The sequence below is a fragment of the Leptodactylus fuscus genome, chromosome 6 (genome assembly GCF_031893055.1).
Source record: "Leptodactylus fuscus isolate aLepFus1 chromosome 6, aLepFus1.hap2, whole genome shotgun sequence".
Taxonomy (NCBI): Eukaryota; Metazoa; Chordata; class Amphibia; order Anura; family Leptodactylidae; genus Leptodactylus; species Leptodactylus fuscus.
Window position 1 is genome coordinate 89,703,125 of NC_134270.1, and position 25,192 is coordinate 89,728,316.

General features: G+C 42.5%; 1 protein-coding gene across 1 annotated transcript in view; it reads right to left on the reverse strand.

Annotated features, from left to right (window-relative positions):
- The window catches only part of PREX1 (phosphatidylinositol-3,4,5-trisphosphate dependent Rac exchange factor 1), a 314,753-nt gene that overhangs the window by 192,044 nt on the left and 97,517 nt on the right, over positions 1 to 25,192 (reverse strand). The window contains exons 4-9 of the mRNA XM_075276753.1: positions 16,676 to 16,780; positions 15,117 to 15,218; positions 14,186 to 14,347; positions 13,193 to 13,326; positions 10,497 to 10,612; positions 8,722 to 8,871 (exon numbers count right to left, since the gene is read on the reverse strand). Coding sequence (XP_075132854.1) covers positions 8,722 to 8,871; positions 10,497 to 10,612; positions 13,193 to 13,326; positions 14,186 to 14,347; positions 15,117 to 15,218; positions 16,676 to 16,780 — 769 coding nt within the window. The remainder of the gene's footprint in view (positions 1 to 8,721; positions 8,872 to 10,496; positions 10,613 to 13,192; positions 13,327 to 14,185; positions 14,348 to 15,116; positions 15,219 to 16,675; positions 16,781 to 25,192) is intronic.

Consider the following 25,192-nt stretch of genomic DNA (forward strand, 5'->3'; position numbering starts at 1 on the left):
CATCTGGCCAGAGATTGCTGTTGTCCTAAGAAAAGTGACAGTAACAAAAGACAGTCTAGAACAGACCTGGGCAAAGTCTGGCCCGCGGGCCATATCCGGCCCTCTGACTGATTCAGACCGGCCCGCACAGATTGACTAGGGAGGCGTGTCTAGGGGGGTGTCTTAGTGTCGGCAGAGGATGGAGATGTGGTGTGTGTCATAAGATACTGAGAGATGTAAGGTGAGATGCAGGGTGGAGAGTGTGTGTATGTGTGTGTCTATATGTGTCTGTCTGTATGTGTGTGTGTGTCTGTATGTGTGTGTCTGTCTGTGTGTGTCTGTGTGTGTCTGTCTGTATGTGTGTCTCACAGTAACCTGGAGTTTTCAATGAAATGGAAAGACGGCGCTCTCAGGTCACAACAGGATTTTATTCAAAAAGACAATGATGCACAACGCTAAAAAATCGCCGCGTTTCGGGCACACCTGCCCTTTCTCAAGTGCGTAACTAATTAGAAAATAGATAAAACAAGTATTCACTTCAACGTTTTTTTGGCCAGAGAAGCACTTAGGCCTAAGTTAAAATATACAATGAATTCAAAAAATAATAATACATGATTTATAAAACAATAGTAAAACAAATCTCATATACCAACCTTATCATTTAAAATACATATTATTTTGATACATTCTACAGTGCAATCAATAAATAAAACCTCAAATTTCCTTTAAAAATTACTGTAATAAATCTCATCAGTCATTCAAAATATAAATAGTCACAAATCTATATAAACATAATAACAAGTAAATGTGCCAAATCATCTCAATCTCATAATAGAAAGCCATTGCATATCAGACGCTGATCGTTAGCATGCATCATTGTGTTGTTATTTATATCAATGTGGCTACCAATAATCCCTAGTTTACAACTACAGCAAAAAAGGGGGAGCATAGAGAGTCTTACCTTCTCTATGCTCCCCCTTTTTTGCTGTAGTTGTAAACTAGGGATTATTGGTAGCCACATTGATATAAATAACAACACAATGATGCATGCTAACGATCAGCGTCTGATATGCAATGGCTTTCTATCATGAGATTGAGATGATTTGGCACATTTACTTGTTATTATGTTTATATAGATTTGTGACTGTTTATATTTTGAATGACTGATGAGATTTATTACAGTAATTTTTAAAGGAAATTTGAGGTTTTATTTATTGATTGCACTGTAGAATGTATCAAAATAATATAATATGTATTTTAAATGATAAGGTTGGTATATGAGATTTGTTTTACTATTGTTTTATAAATCATGTATTATTTTTTGAATTCATTGTATATTTTAACTTAGGCCTAAGTGCTTCTCTGGCCAAAAAAACGTTGAAGTGAATACTTGTTTTATCTATTTTCTAATTAGTTACGCACTTGAGAAAGGGCAGGTGTGCCCGAAACGCGGCGATTTTTTAGCGTTGTGCATCATTGTCTTTTTGAATAAAATCCTGTTGTGACCTGAGAGCGCCGTCTTTCCATTTAATTGAAAACTCTATCTTCCCTGGCCTTGGCTGGTGTCCATCAGACGTGCTGCCTCCTCCACCTGACGGTAAACCCCAAACGTAGTTGTGAGCGATTGTCACAACCTCATCAGGTGAGAGGCCATTTGGTCCTTTTAAATCTTCTGGTTATTTCCACCAAAATTTATCAGACATTCTACAGTATATAGTGTGCTCGGTGTCTCTTTTGTTTTTTATTCACAGTAACCTGGGGCAGAGATGGAAGGGGAATGTTATACTAGGGCAGAGATGGCAGATGGAGGGGGGACATGAAACTGGGGGTAGATGAAGAGGGCAATTAAACTGGGGGTACATTAAACTGGGGACAACTGGAGGGGGCATTAAACCGTAGAGGAAGCTGTAGGGGGACCTGTCTGCCTCTAGTTGCCCCCAGTTTAATGTCACCCTCCAGCTACCCCTACGGTTTAATGTCTGCTTCCAGCTTCCCGATTTTTATATCCTCCTCTAGTTGTCCCCAGTTTCATGTCCCGCTCCAGCTGTCAATTTATTGCCCCCCTCCAACTACCCCCACTGTTAATGTCCCCCTCCAGCTGTCCCACCTTCATGTCTCCTCTAGTTTCCACCAGTTTAAACTGGGGCACCAGGAGAGGGACCTAATACTGTGGGGCAGTTGGAAGGGAACATTATAATGTTGGGGCATATAATGTACCCGTGACTGTAGGAGGATTATACTTTGTGGGGGCACATGGAAAGATGATTGGGAATGGGCGGAGTCAACGTAGAAGTGGGTGGAGCTAAATTTGCCATGGTGCGGCCCTCTAGCATAGTTTAAATTTCTTATGCGACCCCATGGGAAAATTAGACCCACCCCTGGTCTAGAAGCTGTCTGCCTTCCCCTAATCAGGGTCAGGACAAATCACAATGAAGGTCAGGCTCTCCAGCCCCAGTGTCCCTCTTATATACAGCAGAGGTATACATGCTTTGGTAGAACTTAGCAAGAAGGTGGAGGAGGAGAGCATGAGACAAGGCGGGTAACTAAGATGTCAGCTATAAGTGATAGATTGTAACACCACTGGTATAATGTATGGAAAATTATGAATATATGGTTCAATTTGTAATTGTATAGTGTAAGCTGTTATTAGCAATGCCAGTATTTATTAATTATTAATTATTATTATTATTATTTATATAGCACCATTAATTCCATGGTGCTTTACATTTGGGGGTTACATACAATACACAGGATATACAGGTAGATATAATACTAACAATGACCGACTGGCACAGTGGGGTAGAGGGCCCTGCCCGCAAGGGCTTACAATCTATGAGGGAAAGGGGTAGAGACAGAAGGAGAGGGGGAGACTGTACAGATGTCAGTGAGATGATAGTGTTATTGGAGGTTGTAGGCCTTCCTGAATAGGTGAGTCTTCAGGGCCTTCTTGAAGCCTGTGATTGTGGGGGTCAGTCTTATGTGTCTTGGTAAGGAGTTCCAGAGTATGGGGGATGCACAGGAGAAATCTTGGAGACGGTTGTGTGAGGAGTGGATGAGAGCAGAGCGGAGTAAGAGGTCGTTGGAGGATCTGAGGTTATGTGTGGGCAGGTAGCGGGAGATTAGTTCAGAGATATATGGAGGGGACAGGTTGTGGATGGCTTTGTATGTTAGCATTAGTAGCTTGAACTCAATTCGCTGGGCTATAGGTAGCCAGTGGAGGGACTGGCAGAGGGGAGCAGCCGATGAAGATCGGGGGGTGAGGTGGATTAAGCGAGCAGTGCAGTTTAAGGTGGACTGGAGGGGGCAAGGGTGTTAGCTGGGAGTCCATGGAGAAGGGTGTTGCAGTAGTCTAGGCGGGAGATTATGAGGGCCTGGACGAGCATCTTGGTAGTTTCCTGGGTGAGGAAGGGGCAGATTCGGTGGATGTTCTTGAGCTGGAGGCGGCAGGAGGTGTTGAGGCTTTGAATATGTGGCTTGAAAGATAGGTCAGAGTCCAGGGTTACCCCAAGGCATCAGGCCTGTGGGACAGGGGTAAGTGGGGTTCCATTAACTTTGATAGATGGGTCAGGTGGAGGGGCCATACAGGATGGGCTGAAGGTGATGAACTCTGTTTTCTCCATGTTGAGTTTGAGAAAGCGGGAGGAGAGGAAGGAGGCTAGAGCCGGTAAACAATCTGGAACTCTGGCCAGCAGGGAGGTAATGTCTGGTCCAGAGTTGTAGATTTGGGTGTCATCGGCATAGCAGTGGTACTGAAAGCCATGAGATTCTATGAGTTGGCCAAGGCCAAGGATGTAGATGGAGAACAGGAGGGGTCCTAGGACGGAGCCCTGGGGGACACCTACAGAGAGAGGGAGAGGTGAGGAGGTGGTGTGTGAGTGGGAGTCGCTGAATGTGCGGTCGGTGAGGTATGAGAAGATCCAGGAATGGGCCAGGTATGAGATACCAAGGAATTAGAGAATTTTTAACAGGAGGGAGTGGTCAACTGTGTCAAAGGCAGAGGAGAGGTCGAGGATGAGGAGGACAGAGTAATGGCGCTTGGCTTTGGCTTTTAAGCCTTGTGTAAGAATATCGTGATGTTTTACAGTGGTAAAAACTTTGATTGGAATCTAGTGAAGAAAATGTTAAAAGTCTGGCAAATGGCCCTTAAGGCAACAATCAGCGCGTCTAGGAAAACACAGAAGAGTTAAATTACAGAGTGAACTCTGGCCTGTGTCTGTGTCAACATGGTTTGTAGTCTAGGTATAATATCAGTTGTCTCTAAAGGAAAATGATTTTGACGAAAAGGGTTAACCCACGGTTAAATGAAAACTAAGGTATGATGCCAATGTATAGCTAAGAATATTCATGAATATGATGTTGTGATTATGTTTTTGTACGATATTATGTGAATTTATTGTTCTGTCTGTTATCGTCACCTGAACTATTGTATTCACTAAAAGACTGGACATGAGGGAGGAGAGGGCCCACTCCTCTCCACTGCCAGAAACAGCCCAGAGCATGAAAAGATTAAACAAATATTTTATGGGAATTTAAGTGAAGTTTTTGAAAGGAAAATCCACAGGATCTGACTAGCAGCTCCTAATGTATCTTGAGTATGGGTTATATCATTTAAAAAAAAAAAAAAGTGTGAGCGATGTCGTTTGTGTCTGTTTCCATTTTACATTCCATTCACGGGCACTGCCTAGAGCTCACCCCACCCCACCACTGTCCAGTATACGTGGACAGTCCTGCCACAAGGCGGACAAAACAACCCGAATGCCTACACTAGAGCTATGCAGATGGTATTGGGAGTCTGGGAAACACCTGATCAGATATAGTCCTTGACTACCCATTGATGGTACTGACACCACATGATGTACATGGTATCTTGATGCAGGTAGACAGGAGACATCTTTCTTTGGCAAGGCAAACAAGGATGGACCTCGTGTTACAATTTTCTTTCAAATAACAAAGTGTACAACGTTGAACCCTGTGACACTTCAGCCGGTGTGACACTACATCCGGTTGTCTCATGATTCAAATGGGGGAGTAGAGGAAGATAGTTTACTTTTTCTCTCCTCCATGACAGAAGAAGAGCTGTTTGAGACGCAGCAAGATATATCCTTGCAAAATCCAGAACTGGAATGTTTGTGGATGGCTCAAGGTACACGACGCCTGGTGTTAAGTTTGTAACCGGATATGCTGTGTGCTGTGAGAGAGATATTCTGTGTTCTGAAGCACTACCCCCACACGTTAGCACAAGAGGCAGAGTTGATTGCTATGAGTAAAGCTTGTGAGATAAGACAGCCAACATCTACACTGACTCCAGGTATGCCTTTGGTATAGCGCATGACTATGGGCCGATGTGGAGGAGCAGAAACTTTCTGACTGCTCAAGGGAGACCTATTAAGAAATGGAAAATAGTTTGTACATTAATGGAAGACTTAATGCAATAGTGAAAGTGAAAGTCCACACTAGTGAAAACACAAAGGAAGGCAGAGGCAATGCCAGAGCTGATACAGTTGCGAAAAAGGCTGCCCTGCTGCCCAGAAAGAAAGGAGGTGTGGTAAAGATAGTACAGGTAAAGGACATAGATCTTAAAGACCTGCATAGAAACTGTGACCCTGAGGAGGTACACAGATGGCAGAAAGCTGGTGTAAAGTGTGTTGATGGTTTGTGGAAAGTTGGAGAGAGTGTGCCTGCCTAGGGCACTCTATCCTCAGATGTTAGTTCTGGCCTATAGTAAGGTGCATGCCTCTAGGAATGCAATGGAGTCAGTAGTGGACAGGTGCTGGTTTGTTCCAGGTTGTGGAAATAGGGTAGGAGCTTATGTGAAGGCATGTGTGATCTGTGTTCTGAACAATCCGAGTCAAGTGGTCAAGACACCCAGAAGGTGCACACCCAGACCACAGTATCCTTTCAAAGAATACAGATAGATTACATATAATTGTCAAAGGTAGAGATTTATCCTCTGGAGTTGTTGATAACTGCCACTCCATTCAAGCTAGAGGGAAAAAATCTACTTGGATACACGCTTCCCATTGTAAGAAGGTTCCTGGATCACAGCAAGAATGAAAAGATGGACATTACTTGTTTTATGCTTTCTTAAAGGACTTACAATTAGTGGAACCTGGTCCAAATGAATATAGAGAACGAAATAGTCAGTACAGTCCTTGTTTATCCAATGATAATGTGATAATGTGGGATCAAGTGGTAGAAGCCACCGATTACTTGGATGATCAAATATGGGGTATCTTAGGTGTACTTAATACCACCATAGCAGTACAAAACCAGTTGATCATAGTCACCAACCAACACACCCTGGTACTAGATTATATTACTGTGGTCCAGGGTGTATTGTGTCAGGTGGTGGGATCTGCCTGTTGCCATTATATCGATCCGGAAGGTAATATTAAAGGAAAACAAGAATTAGAGGAAGAGTACAAGAAGGAGGTAGGGCAAAATGAAGATAGCTCGTGGTCAGACACTTTTTCCTTTTTGAATCCTGCTAATTGGTTCAAGGCAATAGGTGGATGGATAACTGTGATATTACAAACCATTGTAAAATTGGCATGATTATACTGCATATATATTGCTTTTTCAAGTTAATTTTGATGTGTTCTAATCGATGTTATGATAAAGACAGACATAAATGGTAGACATTATAGGAATATCAGATGGGGAATCCAGCAGGTCTGGCATCTAGGGAGTTAGATGAATGTACCCATCTGATATGAGAATAATGTCAAAAATGGGGAAAATGTGAAGGGTTAAAATATCTTTTGAAAAATTGTGTATGTGACAGAAGAAAGGTGGGGGCCGAGACTGCTCTCTCTCACAGAAACTAGTAGTTTGTTACACAAGTAACTGGTTAAACTAAGAAACTATGTGCTGTGAAGGACTGTGTATACGGGTTACCAGGCTCTAAAGCTAGAAACAAGTATTGGTTTGAACCAGTTCAAACCAGTTAGAACTAGGGTGACGTTCTTAGCATGTTGCTGTTCAGCTCGCTCATGTGCCCTATTGTCTATAAATACCTGTGGAATGTAATAAACTTTAGAACATATTTTTAGTTATATTTTATTAGTTACTCCCTCAATGAACCCTAGTTATTAGAGTGACAACCCATCAGTGATTTAAACTTTAGAACAGTTTGATCACCACAGCAGAAGGCTGTCTGTTCTCCGAGCTCGTGCACACTTCTTTATGAATTCTTTATGTATTAGGCATACATCAGGGGTCTTGAGCCCCTAACACAGCTCAGAGCTTCTCCCAGCCCCTCCCTTCCCCCCTGAGAGCAGGCAGCTACATCACTTGACAAATGAGCAGATAATCCCAAGGGCCATAGAAACGGAGTGACGAAGTGAGTAAATAAAGATAGCGGCCAAACAAAGCAGTTTTGATAAAGCAATGCATTTAGGAAAAGTTTTAAATCCACATAAATTAACAGAATAGATAGGATCCTTGTGATAGGACAACCCCTTTAAGGTGTTTTTTGGGAGATAAACCCTGACACAGATAGGCCTTATAAATTGCATTTTAATCTAACTGCCAAGGGACTTTTGATTTTTGCCGTTGTTAGGGCCACAAAACAATAAAAAGAATCGCATCCTTTCTCCAGTCGGAAGAGGCTTCAAGATAGATGTAAGAAGAACTATCTTTTCCTAATGTAAGAAATTATTCTACCCTCCTATTAGATGGATGTTGACAAAAGGAAGGAACAATGATCTCTTGAGACATGTGAAAATTGGAAATCACTTTTGGAAAATGGTAGGGTCAGAATAGAATACTATTCTGTCATCTAAGATTTTTAGGAAGGGTTCTCTGGTAGAGAGGACCTGGATTTCATTAACTCTCCTGGCAAATGTTATAGCAACCAGAAAGCCGATTTTCAGGACACTTCTTTGATATTAACTTCAGCAAATTGCTCAAAAGGGCAGAGTTGTACCTTCAGAATATAAATTTTAGTCCCTTTACCAAAAAAAGTTTTTTTGCTACATTTGGATGGTTGACATCAGGAACACTACTGCCGCATCAGGAAAGGAATTTCTTCCATACCATATCGTAGATAGCATGGATAACTTTTTTCTTTCACCCAATCTGGAAGATTTGAATAACTGCCTGAGACAGTCCTTTTGATTTCAAATGGAGATTTCAGAAGCCAGGCTGCTAAGTGGATTAAATATTAGTCCCTGATGTAGAAGGACTGGGACTAACAGAAGCATCAGCAGATCTGCTACTCTGAGATTGTTTAAAAGCCCAAATCACGCTCTTTTGGGTCATACTGGGCTATTAGAATGATCTTCAGATTCCCCTGATAATCTTCTGTAGAACCTTTGGGAGTAAAGAAATTGGAGGGAAAGCATATGCCAGAATGAACTCCCAAATGTGAGAAAGGGCATCTACTCCTAGACAAAATTCTCTCAGACTGAGTGAAAAGAACTGAGGAACTTTTGTATTTTGCTAATTGACAAATAGGTCCACTTCTGGAGTCTCCAGATGCTGAAAAGTGTGACATGATAAATACTTTTGCATGTCACACTTTTCAGATGTTTTTCTTTGATTAAAATTTTGAAAACCTTGTATCATTTTCATTCCATTTCACAATTATCTGCTACTTTGTGTTCGTCTATCACTTAAAATCTCAATAAAATACATATAAGTTTGTGGCTGTAAAGTTACAAAATGTGAAAAAGTTCAAAGGGTATGAATACTTTCACAAGGTACTGTAGCTTTTAGTAATAATCTGCAGGATATACTCACTTTCCCGCTGCTCTCGCTCTTTCAGAACGGCATCCATCCATTTTTGCTTATCCTCTGGAGTTTTTGCCATGCAGACAAACCATTTATTTTTGGCTGTATTATGAATCTTCCAGCCGTTGGTGACAGTGTAACCATTACTGTGATAATCCGCTGCCAAGAAAATAAGAAAGTCAGAACAAGTGTAACACAGAGTTTGTGTAAGCCTCTGCATCCTTCTCTTACCACCTGAAGAACTGACTGAGAAGAGGAGACTGCAGATCATTAGATGTGGCCTAAGACTCTAATTTCATGGCATAAATACCCTGGCCTAACAGAAAACATCACAAAACATGTCAGCTCTCTGGAAACAATCTGTATGTGGGGATATCAAGCTTCAATTACATCACTATCTACAACTACTACCATCAATCTCATTATCCCAATGTTTCCTATATGCAAACAGTTTTAGTCTATTGTAGCTTGAGGATGTACAAATTTTATTGAATGATGGAATTTAGATATTTTTAGATATCAGGGGAGCAGCTTTGTTACTGTAATCTACCTCATCTATTGCAACTATACTAGATGTGGATCTGGTGACACCGCAGATTTTGATGTTTAGAAGCTGCCATGAGGATAGCATAGAGGACCTGCTATATGGAGTCAATATATAAGAATACAGCATATACAGGGCACATTGTTACCACTCTTAGCTCAAACACAGCTAAACACTTCTTCCGGGACTAAAAGTGATATGAGAATGATCCAAAAAACAAAAAAACACAACACTATTACCTCTTCCATAAAAGTGACCATTAAGAGTAACTCACCTCCTCCATCAACACTTATTTTATAATTTTTAGAACTGCTTATATAATCCCCTGCAAATCAATTGAGAGAACCCGAACTTGAACCAAAAACGCACCAACCCTAGGTGTTCAAATCTGTGAAAAGGTTAACCAAGGCAGCAACAGGTCAGGAGAGATCAAGGAGAAGCTAAGGACTAAGCTGATCTGATCCTCTGTCATAACACAGCCACCAATAACCAGATTGTGAACCATAAATGAATCCATGTGCCCCAGAAATACGCACAGTGATGTTATGCCTTCATGAGTTACGGCAGGATTAAGTTTATTGTCAAGGACTTAAAGGGGTTGTCCAGCTTCCAAAAATTAACTGCAAATAACTCCACAGCAGTGACGAATACTCACTATTCCCTTGAACACTCTTTGCTTGGCTTGGCTTTATTTTACTTATTGGTCCTTGTATCACTGTTATTTACATGTAGTGAATCTGTACATAAAACACATTTTCCATGATGCATTTGCTTTCTCTCACTCTCTGTCACCCCTCCCTTCACCCATGTACAAATTTCATCCATGCAACAGGGTCTGATTTGTGTCTTAATTCTTCAGTCCATGAAACAGCTCTCCTCCGCATCTCTGACAAGGAAATAAATCACTCCAACAGAGATCAGTATGAGTGGCTCCAGGCTGCAAGGAGGTCATAGGCTGTTGTGACATTTTGTTTGCTGGATGAACTGCTCACAGGGAGGGGTAGTGATTTTGTAAATGGAAATGTCACCGCTGTGGTCAATGAAGTAAAAACAAATCAGATAAAGGGAGCAGAATTTAAACAGGATATATTAAGAAATGTTTCGTATTCATGCATCCTGCTATTTGGCCCATATTTATAAAAAATAAAATAAAAAATAAAAAACTGAATAACCCCATTAACATCTGGCAATCAAGCCCTAAATAAGTAATTTTATAGGTAGAGCCTGTGATTGCTCTCACCTGTCCCATCCTCTATGTTTTCCACCTCCATGACCTCTGTATTGATTCTCCCTCGGAAAACATACAAGGAGCCATTGATGGATTTAGTCCTCTTTGTGGATTTTTTCCCAGCAACCCTGGAAGGAAAAAAGTGTACATGCCAGAAAGAGTAACAAGTAATTAACAACAAAAAAAGCTGTGTCTTTGTCGTTCCCTGCCAATACCCTACAATAAACTGAGAAAAATATACAAACAAGTTGGCTGATCGAATTTCAAGGTCAGCCCCATGCAACCAAGGATTGGCTCATTATATAAAAAGCACAGACTTATCCAGATATACTGTAAAATCAAGGTCATTATCCTCTGTGTACTGAGGTCTTGTGTAACTCATACTTCAATGGATCACTTAGGATCAGGAAGTGACACGTCCGTTGGTGACAATTTGCCATGCTGCAACTCAGTCCTATTAAATTTAATGGGATGAAGTTGTGGCATTGCCATTTGATCAACGAACGCGAGGTTCCTTCTTGAGAAGAAGAAAACAGCCATGTTTTCAAGGTCTTGCACATATGTCCTTACCTAATCCTGCTCAAACCTGAGCATCTGTAGCAGTAATACTTGTGTCAAATTATAAGTTGGCTGTATACATTACATGAAAGTTGACAGAAGCCTCTTATTTTGGAGGGTCAGCTGGTGATAATGTACCATATATGGGGATCTCCCAACTTCTCTTTAGAATGCATTCACACTGTGTACTTGCACACAGTTAAAACTAACTAAAACAGGCGAATGAAAAGGCTGGATGAGTTTTCTTGCAGTTTCTTAATTTTATAGGTTCACCACTTATTTCAAATGTTTCACATGTAAAATGCACAAAAACTACACCAAAACCCAGGTGAAAATCATATGCATTGTTTGCTGATGCCGGACTGATGCCGTTTTAACTGCAGCAATTGCATGGTTTGAATGCTCCTTTATAGCGGATAGGCAGCTGCCAGTGAGTGGTTAGTATTGTCACCTTGCAACACTGGGGTCCTGTATTTGAATATTACTAAGAATAACATCTGCATAGAGTTTGTATGATCCATCTGTGTTTGTATGGGTTGTTTTACTTATACTGTATTTTTCGGACTATAAGACGCACCTAGGTTTTAGAGGAGGAAAATAGGGAAAAAAAAATTTTGAAGCAAAAACTGGTAAAATATTTAATATATGGGAGTTGTAGTTTTGCAACAGCTGCAATGCCACATTGACAGGTGACCCTGCAGCTGTACGGGGATGCATAGAGTGTTTTTTTTTTTTTGCGGGGCCAGAAGTACTTTTTAGTTATACCATTTTGGGGAATATCTATTTCTTAGATCACCTTTTATTGAAAAAAAACCCGTCGGTTTATGATATATGATTTTCTACTTTTATATATATATTCTAGGAACAGGAGGTGATTTAGAACTTTTATTTATTTCATATTTTTATTACATATTTTTAAAGCTTTTTATTTTTTTTTTATTTTACTATTTTATTCCCCCCCGGGGGCTTGAACCTGCGGTCACTTGATTGCAAGTCCCATAGACGGCAATACAACTGTATTGCCGTCTATGGGACATTCTGTATATTAGTATTACGGCTGGTCATAGACCCAGCCGCAATACTAATATAGCAGTGACAGGCCTGGGAGCCTCATTAGGCTCCCGACTGTCACCCGAACAGGTCGGCTCTTGCGATATCGCCGCACAGGAGCCGGCCTGCAACTTCACAGGTACGGGGCCGGTGGGGACTGGCCCCGGGGGAGAAGGGGCCACCGATACTGACCCGGCATCCGCTGTACTAGAGAGGCGGATGCCGGCGAGGGAGACGCTGGCACAGGTGCCAGGGCCTGAGACATCGCTACGCTCCTCTGCCCTGCAGGAAGCCAGCGGCGGGGGGACGGAGGAGCGGAATAGCATCGCCGCTGCTGGCTTCATGCAGGGCAGAGGAGCGCAGCGATGTTGCAGGCCCCGGCACCTGTGCCGGCGTCTATCACTTGCCGGCTTCCGCCTCTCTATTACAGCGGATGCCAGGCGCCACATTCGGACTATAAGACGCACCCTTCTTTTCCCCCCAAATTTGAGGGAAAAAAAGTGCGTCTTATAGTCCGAAAAATACGGTACTCTTCAAAGACAAATGGAAATGGAATGTACTCAAAACCACGATTACCGGGTAAGTTACCTCGATTTTGATTGCATTTGATGGCACTCGCTTTGGCACTTCTCGTCTTCTACAGGCCTGCTGCATGACGCCAGGGACCGCTGAGGTCTGTGATTGGGTCTCAGCTATACATGGCATTGTGTTGCAAAGCTATACGTGGAATTATGATGGTGTTATTGTGATTGTGATTTGTGATCCAGGAGTTTAGAACAAGTCGAAGATCAGCACCAGAGCCCAGGGGAGGTAAGAAACACTTTTTTGTTTATGTTTGCTCACCTATCATAGGCCTATGCTAATTCTAAAGAGACCCCAGAATATATTAATTAATTAGTGGTTCTGGTTTAGACGTGTTCAGTCCGAATGAAACTGGTGACAAAGGCTCGCAAATTATGCAATAACCAACCTGAAATAACCAACGGGCAAAAAATTCACATTGTTTATCCGGATTGACAATTTGTTTCCATTATTTTCGATTCACTGCCCAGCTCTAGTATGGGGAGGACTAGAAATGACATAGCATAATCCTTTCTCACCTGGATTTTCTCTTGCAATAAACCAGCAGACTGTCAAACAAGAAGAACATGCGTTCCTGAATATTACCGGCGGATATCTTAAGCAGCGTCCCCTGAAGGAGCAGCTGAGAACAGATGTCTGTCAGGTTCGAGCCCTGTACTCAAAAGAAAGCAACTGTTACCATGATACTTTGATCAAAATATCCTAATGAAACTGCCTGAACATAACAGAGCATTGGAGAGGTTAGACAACTCACTGCTATATTGACAATACACAATACCACTTTCACTCCCACATAATGGCCCTTATTCTGGATATATAGAAGCTGCACAATAAAACTTCTGGCCTGAGTGTTATTCTGTGTATAAAACGCTTATCCTATATATAGCGACAGTGTCACTTTTCTAGCGACACTGTCACTTTTCTTGTCCTGTATTCTCAATATCTGCTATCATCCTGTATATTTGGACAGTACACAATCCAGTAATGACTTGCAGCACTGATGTCATTTTCAGCATCTGATCTTATACTGTAAATATGAACACTGCAAAGTGACACTTCTCTTGTTTTGTATGCATAATGTATTTGCCTTATGTATGGACACTGCACACTACTACTTCCTTTATTCTACTGTATATGTTGGATGCAATTGTCAAAATCAGCTGCTTTTCACTATATATAGACGCTTGCACAGTACTACTTTTCCTCCACTGCATATATGGATATTGCACAGTATCACTTTTCTTATTCTGTATGCTGGGTGTAATTCTCACTAATAGTGATGAGCGATCAGTATTCGATCGAATACCTCCCCTACATAGTTATTGGTGTAAAAAAAAGTGCCAGGGAATTACTATGCAGGGGAGGTATTCAATCTAATAATACTCGCTCATCTCTACTCACTATCAGTTTCTATTGAGTATATATGGATACTGCTCAGTATCTTTTCTTACTCTGTAGTGCATGGGCAGTGCACAGGACAACTTTTTCCAACTTATGTATATGTTACAGACCTCCCAACCTTCTATGTGGGACTGCAACTGCTCCAAAACCTCGAGCTTTTCCATCTGCCTCTTGGTTTCATTTATGTTGGTGCACACAGTTTTCATGGCTTGCAGAGCACTATGGACTGGCTGGTGGTCTGGGTGTTTTGCTGGGGTTCTCTTTGCCAGTTCCTATAATAAATCACATGATTTTAATTAACTTTCTCCCGTACCTAGTGCATTGTGTGTTCCATGTGTGCATATTCCAAACCACAAATCCAGAAAATTTCAAAGCCAGCAAGTCATTGTTGTAGCTTAGACAAAAAGAACAGAAAATTTCAAGGGGCAAATAAAAAAAACAAAAAAACACACAGATGCCACACCAGCCAGATTCCAAGAATTCCAGTTCCTCCTAAATCTCCTGATTGTTTCCTCCTTGTTATTTGGCATAGTCTATGGTGAATGGCATGTGACAAACTGGAATATCAGCATTGATAAATACAGTTGTGTTAGTGCCACACGGCAGAACAAACAGAGATTCAAAAAATTCATCCATTATGGAATCCAAAACCATTTCCTGTGATTTATTTATAAAAGTTAGAACATCCTTGATTCATCTCCTAGAGAATTACAACATATTCACCCTCATTATGAAGGGCCTTGGGGGGCAGTCAGAGAAGGTAAATGAGAAAATCCCTGGGTATTTCCTTATTACACATGTGTCACTAGCCTAGTCATTGAATGTCATCTGCTGAACAGAACACACACAGAAAATAAGCTACACCCACATTTCACCATAAGCCAGATACTGCAGCAATGGGGAAGCTGGCAGCTGTGTCACTATGGTCTGTGAAGACTTAACCCAATAGAAGCTGAGTAACTGTATTAAAGGGATTCCTCTCACTTTACCACACCCAGATCTCTACATCAGTGCTCACAGAAACACATCTTGGTGTCCTACCTTCAGTAATAGTGGATACTTGCAGATCCGTTGGATGGGAGTCAGTAGGTAGCCCTCCAGGGGGATATCTGTCGTCTTGCGGCCGCCCAGTAACATGCAACTCTAATAGAAACCATATAATCAGATCAGAAGTAATGACTGTATAAAGGTCGCACATCTCTTTTCTTGTCAGACAACAGGCAGAGATTATAAATAAAACTTTCCACCCAGATACAGGCTCATAAACAAGAGGCCTTCGCCTAGACATAATGGTCGCATACAGCATTATATATTAACAACAGTGTAAAACATCGCTTAAGCCACACCAGCCAGATTCCTAGAAGAGATGGAATCTGGTTAGTTGGGTAATGCTGATAAAGTATGCTCCAGGTTGCACTGTGCCACTTATCATATCTTGCAAGCAACTATAGCAGAATTTGTGAAAGACAAAGAATCAACAAAAAGATGGAACATCACTTCAGTAACATGGAGCCTTGTGACGTTGGTAGCCACATAACAATATGACTCCTGGACCGATATAATGTAATATTAGGATCAGTGTGGTCAGTTACAATGAGGTCACCCAAATCTGGTTACCAATATGCGTTTCATCACAATATTTAGTGCCTATAATAATGGCAGTTATTTCACTGTGTGCTACCCACTGCAGCCCTGACCATTACCATTTGCTTATATTACAGAGATAAGACCCTGCAATGTCCATGAACCAGTAAAGGCAAGTTAAGAGGATCATCAGCCTGAGAACAATGAGTATGTAGTAATATAGATCACATGACACTATATAAAAATAATAACAGGAGGGTACGGCAGTAAAGGAGGTGTAGCGCACGAAGGACCTTACGGCTCCCCTCAACAATGAGGTCAACAGTTCAGGAAAACCTGTTTTTACTCATCTCAATATCAGAATTCAGAACCCATCTGGCTTAGTTCCCTTCTATGTATCCCTTACATGACCCCCTGCTGGATTGAGAGGTTAATACAGTCTCTCATCTTGGTAATCATTCATACTTACCCATAACGCCCCTCCAACCCACTCGTTTTTTTGTTTTTTTTTATCTCTCTCTCCTTTCTTCCTTTTCCCTTCCTAACCTTTTCTCTGCATTTCTGACTTCCTTCCTTCCATTTCCAGTTGCACAGCTTGCAGTGGCCCTATGGCCATGAGTTTTGTTTACCCCCCTCCCATATTCTCTAAAGCGGAAGTAGTCTAGACGTTTCTGTGCACTTCCCAGCCTCTTTGAATGTTTATATTGTTGTATTGTTTTTTTGTCTCAAAATTGATGTACATGCTATTTTTTTACATTACTAATGTAGTTTTCGCTGTGTTTTTGTTTGCTTTATCTAATCCAATAAAACTAAAAAACTTAAGAAAACAATCTTGAAGGTGGTTTCATTAATGGGGTCTCCACTCCCAACATTCAAACCCCTGCATCTATCATGTTTTTAGGAATAACTCAGAACCTAGTTCCATAACAGCTTGGGCAAAGGAAATGACAGGGAAAGGGAATGGGGAACTAGAAGTTGCAGCAGACCAGGGCAAACCCTGGATGTATGAGACTCACCAACAGGAAGGCTCGGACAGTTGGGACTTTGTTTAGCTCCATGAGCAGCCTCAGGGCTTTCTCGTGATTGCTGCAGTATTCTTCATACACACAGAAACGATCCTTCTGCAATGAAAATTTGACAAGAAATACCACCATTAAAAACCAATACACTACAGGAGAAGTGTTGACAGCGAGTTGTATTTTCATAAACACAATCCCAGCTTTTACAAAATCCTGAACAACACTCGACTCCCTGCTCTTGTTTAGAATTCATAAAAAGATAAGCTACCACCTCTGTTGAAACCAAAAAGGTGAAGAGAACATGTCACAAGAGGCTTGAATCACTAAGGATTAGTCATTAACCCCTTAGAGACACAGCCCAAAAGTGCATTAAGGACCAGGCCTCTTTTTTCAAAACTTACATGTGTCACTTTAAATGGCAATAACTTTGAGACGCTTTAACTTACAAGTGATTTTGAGATTGTTTTCTCGTAACACATTATACTTCATGTTAGTGGTAAACACTAATCAATATTTTTGTATTTATTTATAAAAAAATAAAAAAAAAGTTTTTTGGAAGTTTGATGGAAATTTGGAAAAAATTGCAATTTTCAAAATGTGCTCTGCTTTTCAGGCAGTCACCCAAATACAAGAATAAATATTACCTACCATATCTCTGCTTTATATTGGCATCATCTTTTGATTGTCTTTTAATTTATTTTGGACGTTACAAGGCTTACAAGTGTAACAGCGATTTTCCAGATTTCCAAAAAAATTCCCAAAACTAATTTCTTTTGGGACCGCTTCAGTTCTGAAAGGAATTGTAAAGGCCTATATAATAGAAACCCCCGTAAATCAAGCCATTTTCAAAACTGCACCCCTCAAATAATGCAAAACAGCATTTGGGATGTTTGTAAAGGGTTACTTTAAGCATTTCATAAGAATAAAAATAATATGGAGGCGAAATTTAGAAATCTACTTTTTTTCACTAATACATGCATTTAGACCTAAAATTAACACATTCACAAAGGGTTAAAAGAGAAAATGCATCTGGCAGTTTATTATGAAATTTCTCCCGTTCACAGAAATACCCCACATGTGGGTGTAAACTGATTTTTGGGCAGACGCCAGTGCATGGAAGGGAAGGAGCGACCAGGGCTGGCTCCAGGTTCTTATGGGCCCTTGGGCGACAGAGCCTCAGTGGACCCCCTTGTAAAGGAGGCGGGCGAGTCTAGACACTGTGCATCGCAGATGAAGCGAGTGACGTCATGCAGGAGTGTGGCGTCACCAACGCCATACCTCCCAATTTTTAAAGAGAAGAAAGAGGAGCAAAATGTGCGGCGCGCTCTGCGCGCCGTGGCAAATTTGGCTCCACCCACTTTTGTTGATTCCACCCATTCTCATTCATTTATCATGTGCTCCCACACAGTACAATCCTCCTACAGTCACCCGTAAATTATATGCCCCCCCTCCATCTCTCCCCCAGTTTCATATACACCCTTCCTTTGCCCCCAGTTTCATGTCCCCCCCTCCATCTCTGTCCCCAGTTTCATCACGTTCTCCCCCTTCATCTGCCCACAGTTTCATGTCCCCCGTCTCTGCCCCAGTGTCATGCTGTTCTCCTCCCCTTCATCTGCCCCAGTGTCATGCCGTTCCCCCCTCCCCTTCATTTGCCCCCCAGTTTCATTGGGCCCCCTCCATCTTTGTCCCCAGTTTCATGCCGTTCTCTCCCCACAACCTTCATGTTCTCCAGTGTCATGCCGTTCCCCCCTCCCCTTCATTTGCCCCCCAGTTTCATGGGCCCCCTTCATTATGTTCCACCTTTATATTTAATACAAAACAAACACACTCACCTTCCATCACTCACCTTCCATCGTTCCCCCGACGCTCCTCTCTCCGCTCTCTCTCTCCAGTCACATACGCGATTAAAGCAGGAGCTGTGAGTTCAGCTCCTGCTCAGCTGCGGCCCGGCTTGCGTGTGTAGGCGTGATGACGTCATCGCGCCTACACACGCAAGCCGGGCCGGAGCTTTAAAGTAGGAGCTGAACTCACAGCTCCTGCTTTAATCACGTATGTATTCCAGCTCATCGGCGGACGGACGCCAATGAGCTGAAATCGTGACAGGCAAGTGCCGGGGGGCCCCCAGAGGCTCTGTGGGCCCCGGCACTTGCCCGACTATGCCGTGCGCTGACGCCGGCCCTGGGAGCAACACTGGGTGTTTGAACAGCAGATTTTACTGGAATAGTTTTAATGCGCCATGTCTCATTTGCAGAGCCCTCAGAGTACTAAAACAATGGAAATCGCCCAAAAGTGACCCCATTTTAGAAACTACACCCGTCACAGAATTCATCAAGGGGTATAGTGAGCATTTTGCCTTTACAGCTGTTTCACAGATTTTACTAACATTGGAATGTGTAAATGAAAAATTACTAAAATATCACTTTATCCCCAAAGTTTTCATTTTCACAAGGGGTTAAAGGAGTAAAAGCCCCCCACAGTTTGTTAAACAATTTCTCCTGAACACGGCAATACCCCATATGTGGCCATAATCTGCTGTATGGGAACATGGCGGGGCTCAGAATGGAAAAAGTGCCATTTGGCTTTTGGAGGGTGGATTTTCAGGTGCCATTTTGAATTTGCAGAGCCCCTAGAGTACCAATACTGTGGAACCTGCCTAAATGTGACCCCATTTTGGAAACTACACCCCTCATAGAATTTATCTAGGGGTAGGGTGAGCATTTTGACCTCACAGTTGTTTCACAGATTTTATTAACATTGTAACGTAATAATGAAAACTTATAAATAAATTGTCCATTTAGCGCCATATTTAAAATTTTTGCAAGTCGTTAAAGAATTCCATAGTTTGTTACATAATTTCTCCTGAACACGGCAATACCCCATATGGGATCATAATCTGCTGTATGGGAACATGGTGAGGCTCAGAATGGAAAGCGCACTATTTGGCTTTTGGAGGGCAGATATTGCTGGAATAGTTTTCTGGTGCCATGTCGCATTAGCTGAGCCCCTAAAGTATCAATACAATGGAAACTCCTCAAAAGTGACGCCATTTTAGAAACTACACCTGTCAAGGGGTATTATGATTTTGAGACCAAAAATGCTTCCCAAAAAATAAAAAAATTTTAAAAATGGCCCATTTCGGTGCCCAATACGTTGCACCCATTTTGTGTTGTCAGAGACTTGCACTCCTAAAGCTATTAAGGGGCCATCCCGAGGGGCAAAAAATTATGTATGTGGGTGTAAACTGCTGCTTGGGCACACAGCAGGGCTCAGAAGGGAAGGAGCACTGCACTTTTTAGCTTTTGGGGTAAAGATTTAGAGGGACTTTCTGGGTGCCATGTTGTTTTTGCAGAGCCCTGGAGGTGCCAGTAAACTGGAATTCCCCAAGAAGTGACCCCATTTTGTAAGGGCAATTTTAGGGTCTCTGCAAAAGTGTCATGGCATCCAAAAACCAAACCATCTAAGTCTGTGCTCCAAAAACCAAATAAGCCTTCTTTCCTTCTGTACCCGGCTGTGCGCCAATATCAGTTTATACCCACATATGACATTACGTACGTTATCCTGGTTACACCAGTGTCATACATGTGGCATAAACTACAGTTTGGGCGCACAGCAAGGCGCAGAAGGGAAGGAGCGCTATGCGGCTTTTGGAGTACAGATTCAGATGTTTAGTATCTCAACGCCATGTTTGTAGACCCTGCAAGGTACCAGAAAAGTGGATTCCCCAAAGGAGTGACCTGATTTTGAAGACTGCACCCCTCAAAGAATTTATCAGAGGGTGTAGAGAGTATTAGTATCCCAGACGTGACTGCACAGCGGTTGGTGAAGAGGGAATATATAAGCGGTACCGAGTACATAGGGAATTTGGTGATCCCAACTATGTCCCAGTAGCTCCTATGATTGGGAGAGTCACTCTGGGGGTCACTTCTGGTGTCTTTTCGCTCATAAACTGTAAATCTGGAGTGTCCTCTCTGTTTTTTAAACAGAGGCAAAACAGAGGCGGAATTTTTTATGATGTTCACCATAAAGGAAAAAATATTTTTATGAAATTGTAGAATGCAGTTTTCAGACAGAGGGATAACAAAAGCCTATGCGTTTCGTAATTTTTTTTGTTTTATATGTAGTCTAGGAAAAGGGAGAAGATTTGAACATTTTGATTTTAATATTTTTTTAAAACTTTATTTTCTTACTATTTAATTAGATTTTTATCCTTAAACTCTGTCCACACATTCAAAAGATATAGCCCCTGGAAGATTATCTGTTAACTAGCTCTGATTCCCCAAGTGGGCAGGAACCTTTATTGAAGAATAAGAGCTAATAAACGATATATAAGGAAAAAATATTTTTGTACCGTGTTAGCCAGTGGATATGAAATATTCCCAATTCTAACAAGGACTACAAGATCCCAGGAACCTACACCTGCACCACACCCAACATGGTGCATTTAATATTATGCACCAAATGTCCCAATGGGGGCCTGTATGTAGGTGAAACTGGTCAGAAACTTAGAATGCGAATGAATTCACACCGCCAAACAATTTCAGTGCTAAGAATGGACCTCCCCGTGCCAAAACACTTTTGCAATCAAGATCATAATAACATCAATGACATGAAAATGTTGGTTTTAAGAAGAAACTTCAAATCCAAGAAAGAGAGAAAAAATTATGAATACAAATTGATGACTTTGTTCAACACACTCCAGGAGGGGTTGAATCTGTCACACGGGTTTATGGCCTTCTACAGGAACAAGCAGTCTCATCACTGATCAAAAGCAGCCATAAAGACCAGTCATTGAACTGATAAGAGCCCTGTGAACTGATGAATTGTTTACTTGTATGTAGCACCATCCACCCTCCCACCTAACATTCTATTCCTATGTGTCTCTTTTTGCATAAACATGCATCCTTCAGAAATTGTTTTTAAACTATACCTGAGGAAGGGATCTGAGATATCCCGAAAGCTTGTAACCTGTCATCATTATGAGTGAGCCATTAAAAAAAAAAAAGGTATCAACTACTGAAGACTCTCAAGTTTTGTTTTGTTTTTTTTTTATATTTCATAAACAATATATGGCATTTAGCATTTTGTACATTGTGACAGATCCGCTTTACATCATTTTATGTCAAGCCAGCAGTAGAGGATTTTTGGTGCATTATGCACTCTGTTCCTTACCTCCCTTTCTCCCACTATGGGCACAATAATGGGTTATGACTTTAGTTGTGACACAGGAATGATAAAAAAGTGAATTAGCTTTGGACATGGGATCCAGGAAACTCAACTCTCTCACAATACAAACTGGTTAAATTCCAAGAAAATAGCAGCTACACACTGGGCCAGATAAATGGTAGGAGGAGGCTCCTTAAAAAATCATTTTAGAGAACTATGCTCCAAGCCAAAGAGAAAGACCTCAACGCAACAGCTGACAGCTTCAAAAATGGCTTAGATGCATTTGCCATTATACAGCAAAATACCATTGATGCTTAAAAAAAAAAATGTTTAGAATGCTCATTTCCTTCAGTTGCCCCTTCAGTCATGACCTTTCCCATTCCTTGGTTGAACTTTATGGATAAATGTCTTTTTTCAGTCGCATAAACTACGTAAGAGTGTCCAATCTTTACCTGACGTCTCCACACAAGCATGTCAACTGATTTGTGGCTAAGAGCTAATGCTCCATTTGAAAACAGCTGTCAGCCACAGAATCGGTTGTCACCTGGGACAACACAGTGGCTCAGTGGATAGCACTGCAACTTTGAAGCGCTGGAGTCCTGGGTTCAATTCATGTCTAGAGCAACATCTGCAAGAAGTTTGTATGTTCTCCCTGTGTTTGTGTGGATTTCCTCCCATACTCCAAAGACATACGTCTTGTGTGCATTGTGAGCCCTTTATGGGGCTCACAATCTAGTTAAAAAAAAGAAGAATCGGTTGTCACCTCACATACAGCTTTACTGCTCCATATATATCTAATGGGTCATATATATCAGCTATGTAATTTTTTCCACAGGAAAGAGATGAGAGAAGGAAGTGACCAGAAAGAGCTCAAGGCACAGGCACAGTAGTCCCCCGTAGGTGAGTGTTTTATGAAGAGCATTAAAAACAGATGAAATGAAGTGACAGCTGTAATAAACTTTCCTACATGTGATATACATGGACTGTCTGTTTAAAAAAAACAGAGCACAGTCTAAAGTTAAAAGGTTACAATATGTTTGTTTGTGGAACTACAAAAAGTGATAGTTGTAGGGGGCGTGGTTTGCCGGCGAGGAGATAGGACGTGCTCTCCAGAGCTCCACGTGCTCAGCATCAGATCTCTCCGGCATCAGAGACTTTTACTGCCAACACTCCTTCAGAAACGCCCGGTGGTCTCCCCCCAGACCCCAGTAGATAGTTTTGGGGCGTTATTTCCAGCATTTACCTGGACAACAAGCACCCTGCAATCTGCGGCCTACCTCTCACTGTGGGACGCGCCGCCATCTTGCCTGACCATCTCCAGGGCCTGCTGTGACCAGGAGCCGGCTTCTCCTCTCCGGTGCCTTCTCCTTCCGCGGGCGGTGTGTACAGCCTCTCCAGGACCCTGTACATCGTCTCCGGAGCGCTGCTCCGGCCTCCTGACCGCCCGGAAATTGAGACCGAGGCTTGTGGCCTGTTGTTGCACACACGTTGGCAGCCATTTTGTGGAAGACGCGGCACTACTACTTCTCCTCCCACCCGACTCATCCTCTGTGCTGACTGGGGTTCTGCTGTCTGTCATCTCTGCTCTGGAAGTGTATACTTCCTCCGCCTCTTCAGTCTGTCTATAGGGAGAAATACTGCCTGACATCGGTGGACCCACCATTTTGGGGCCTAGTATTTTATTTACCTGTGGAGGACTCACCATCTTCTGCTGAAGCCTGCTGAGTATTTCTCTGCTGCTTGGTGCCCTGATTTCTATCCCTGCAGAGCATGTAAGTGACCGTCTGCCTCATCTGCCGTTTTTACTCTCTATCTGGGACCGATCATTAAGGTATCCCTGTGGTTTTTGTAAGTGACTGTCTGCCTCATTTGGATTTTATACTTCCTCCCTAAAACTGATATATTGGGTGTCCTCCTGCCCTTCTGTCAACACTTCCTAGCAGCTGGTCTGAGGGGGTTAAGAGAGTGCTGAGCCCCTATGCCATCACCAGGGGGGGGGGCTTCTCACCTTGCCCCCAGTCGGGACATTGCTTACTATCAAGTCCAAACCCTGCTCCTGCTGGTTCAGCTTTTTTGTGAGTGCTGAACCCCTAATCCTCACATGATTCTCCCATGAACCTATATTTGGTTTCAAATTGCTATTGACGGAACCCTCTATAAAGCCCTGCATACCTGTCCCTGTCCTCTGGCGATGATTGCATAAATCTTCAACAGTGTTGCCTATGGCAGCTCACAGCTGATTGCTGGGCACCCTGCTCTACTGCCCCTAAGACCCTGCCCGAGTCTACTGAATTTTGATCTACTGTTTTCTGCTGCAGTCTCGAGTTTATTGCATTCTTCTTCTTCCCTGCCTCACCAGCCTGTGCAGCATCACCATAGCTTTCTGCTGCTGCTGTGATGACTAGAAAGAAATCGTCCTCCTCCAAAGTCCCCAGAAAACGTTCAGAATTTTTTTTCAAGTAACTCATTAAAGTGATCATCTCCCCAGTCAGGGAGTTTCCAACGTGCTCTCCCCTGCCCTCTGGTGCGGCGGCCTCGCCAGCTGAGATGGATAGTCTTTCCGCTGATCCTCACCACCCACCGGTTGACAGCGGCAAGAGAGGCTTGGACATTCCCCCCAGGGGTCGCCATCTGGTAAGGGACCAGCATGTAAGAGGAATAATCCTGCTGTTTTACCTGCCTCTGGGAGTGCTGCTGCTCTTGACCACTCAGACATCTCTGACTTTCCAGCATCCTCGGACCCGGTTACGTGTGATACCCTGAAGGGGATGCTAGTTCTTCTGCAAGCGGGGATCAAAAAAAATGTCTCCTCTCTGGTGGGCAAGCTGCAACATGATATTAACGCTCTTGGGGAGCGGACAGACCATCTTGAAAATAAGATGGGGGAGTTCTCTACAGCCCATAACAAGCTGGTCGATGCTCATAACACCCTTGAACCATCGTATTCCTAAGGCGAATTCCGCCCCAGCGGATGCCCCGAGAGATGTCTTAACGCGGGTCCACTTCTATGACGTCAAGATCTGCTCCTTGCAGAAGCCAGGAAATGTGGTACTCTTCCTGCTCCTTTTACGTCCATATCTCTGCTCCCTGATCTGTCAGCAGCCACCATGCAGGCGAGGCGTAATCTGGCACCTATTACCAGGCTCCTCAGGGAGCGAGGCATGCGATACCACTGGGACTTTCCTACTAAGCTGCTAATACCTTGTAATGGGGTGTTCCACTCTGTCCCCGACATGAAAGCAGGAATGTCCCTTTTGCGTAAATGGAAACTAGTTTTCAGTGAGCCTTCTTCTTCTGATTCAGAGACTTCAGCTCGATCTCCTCATGTTTCCAAGGAGTGGTCTGTGGTGT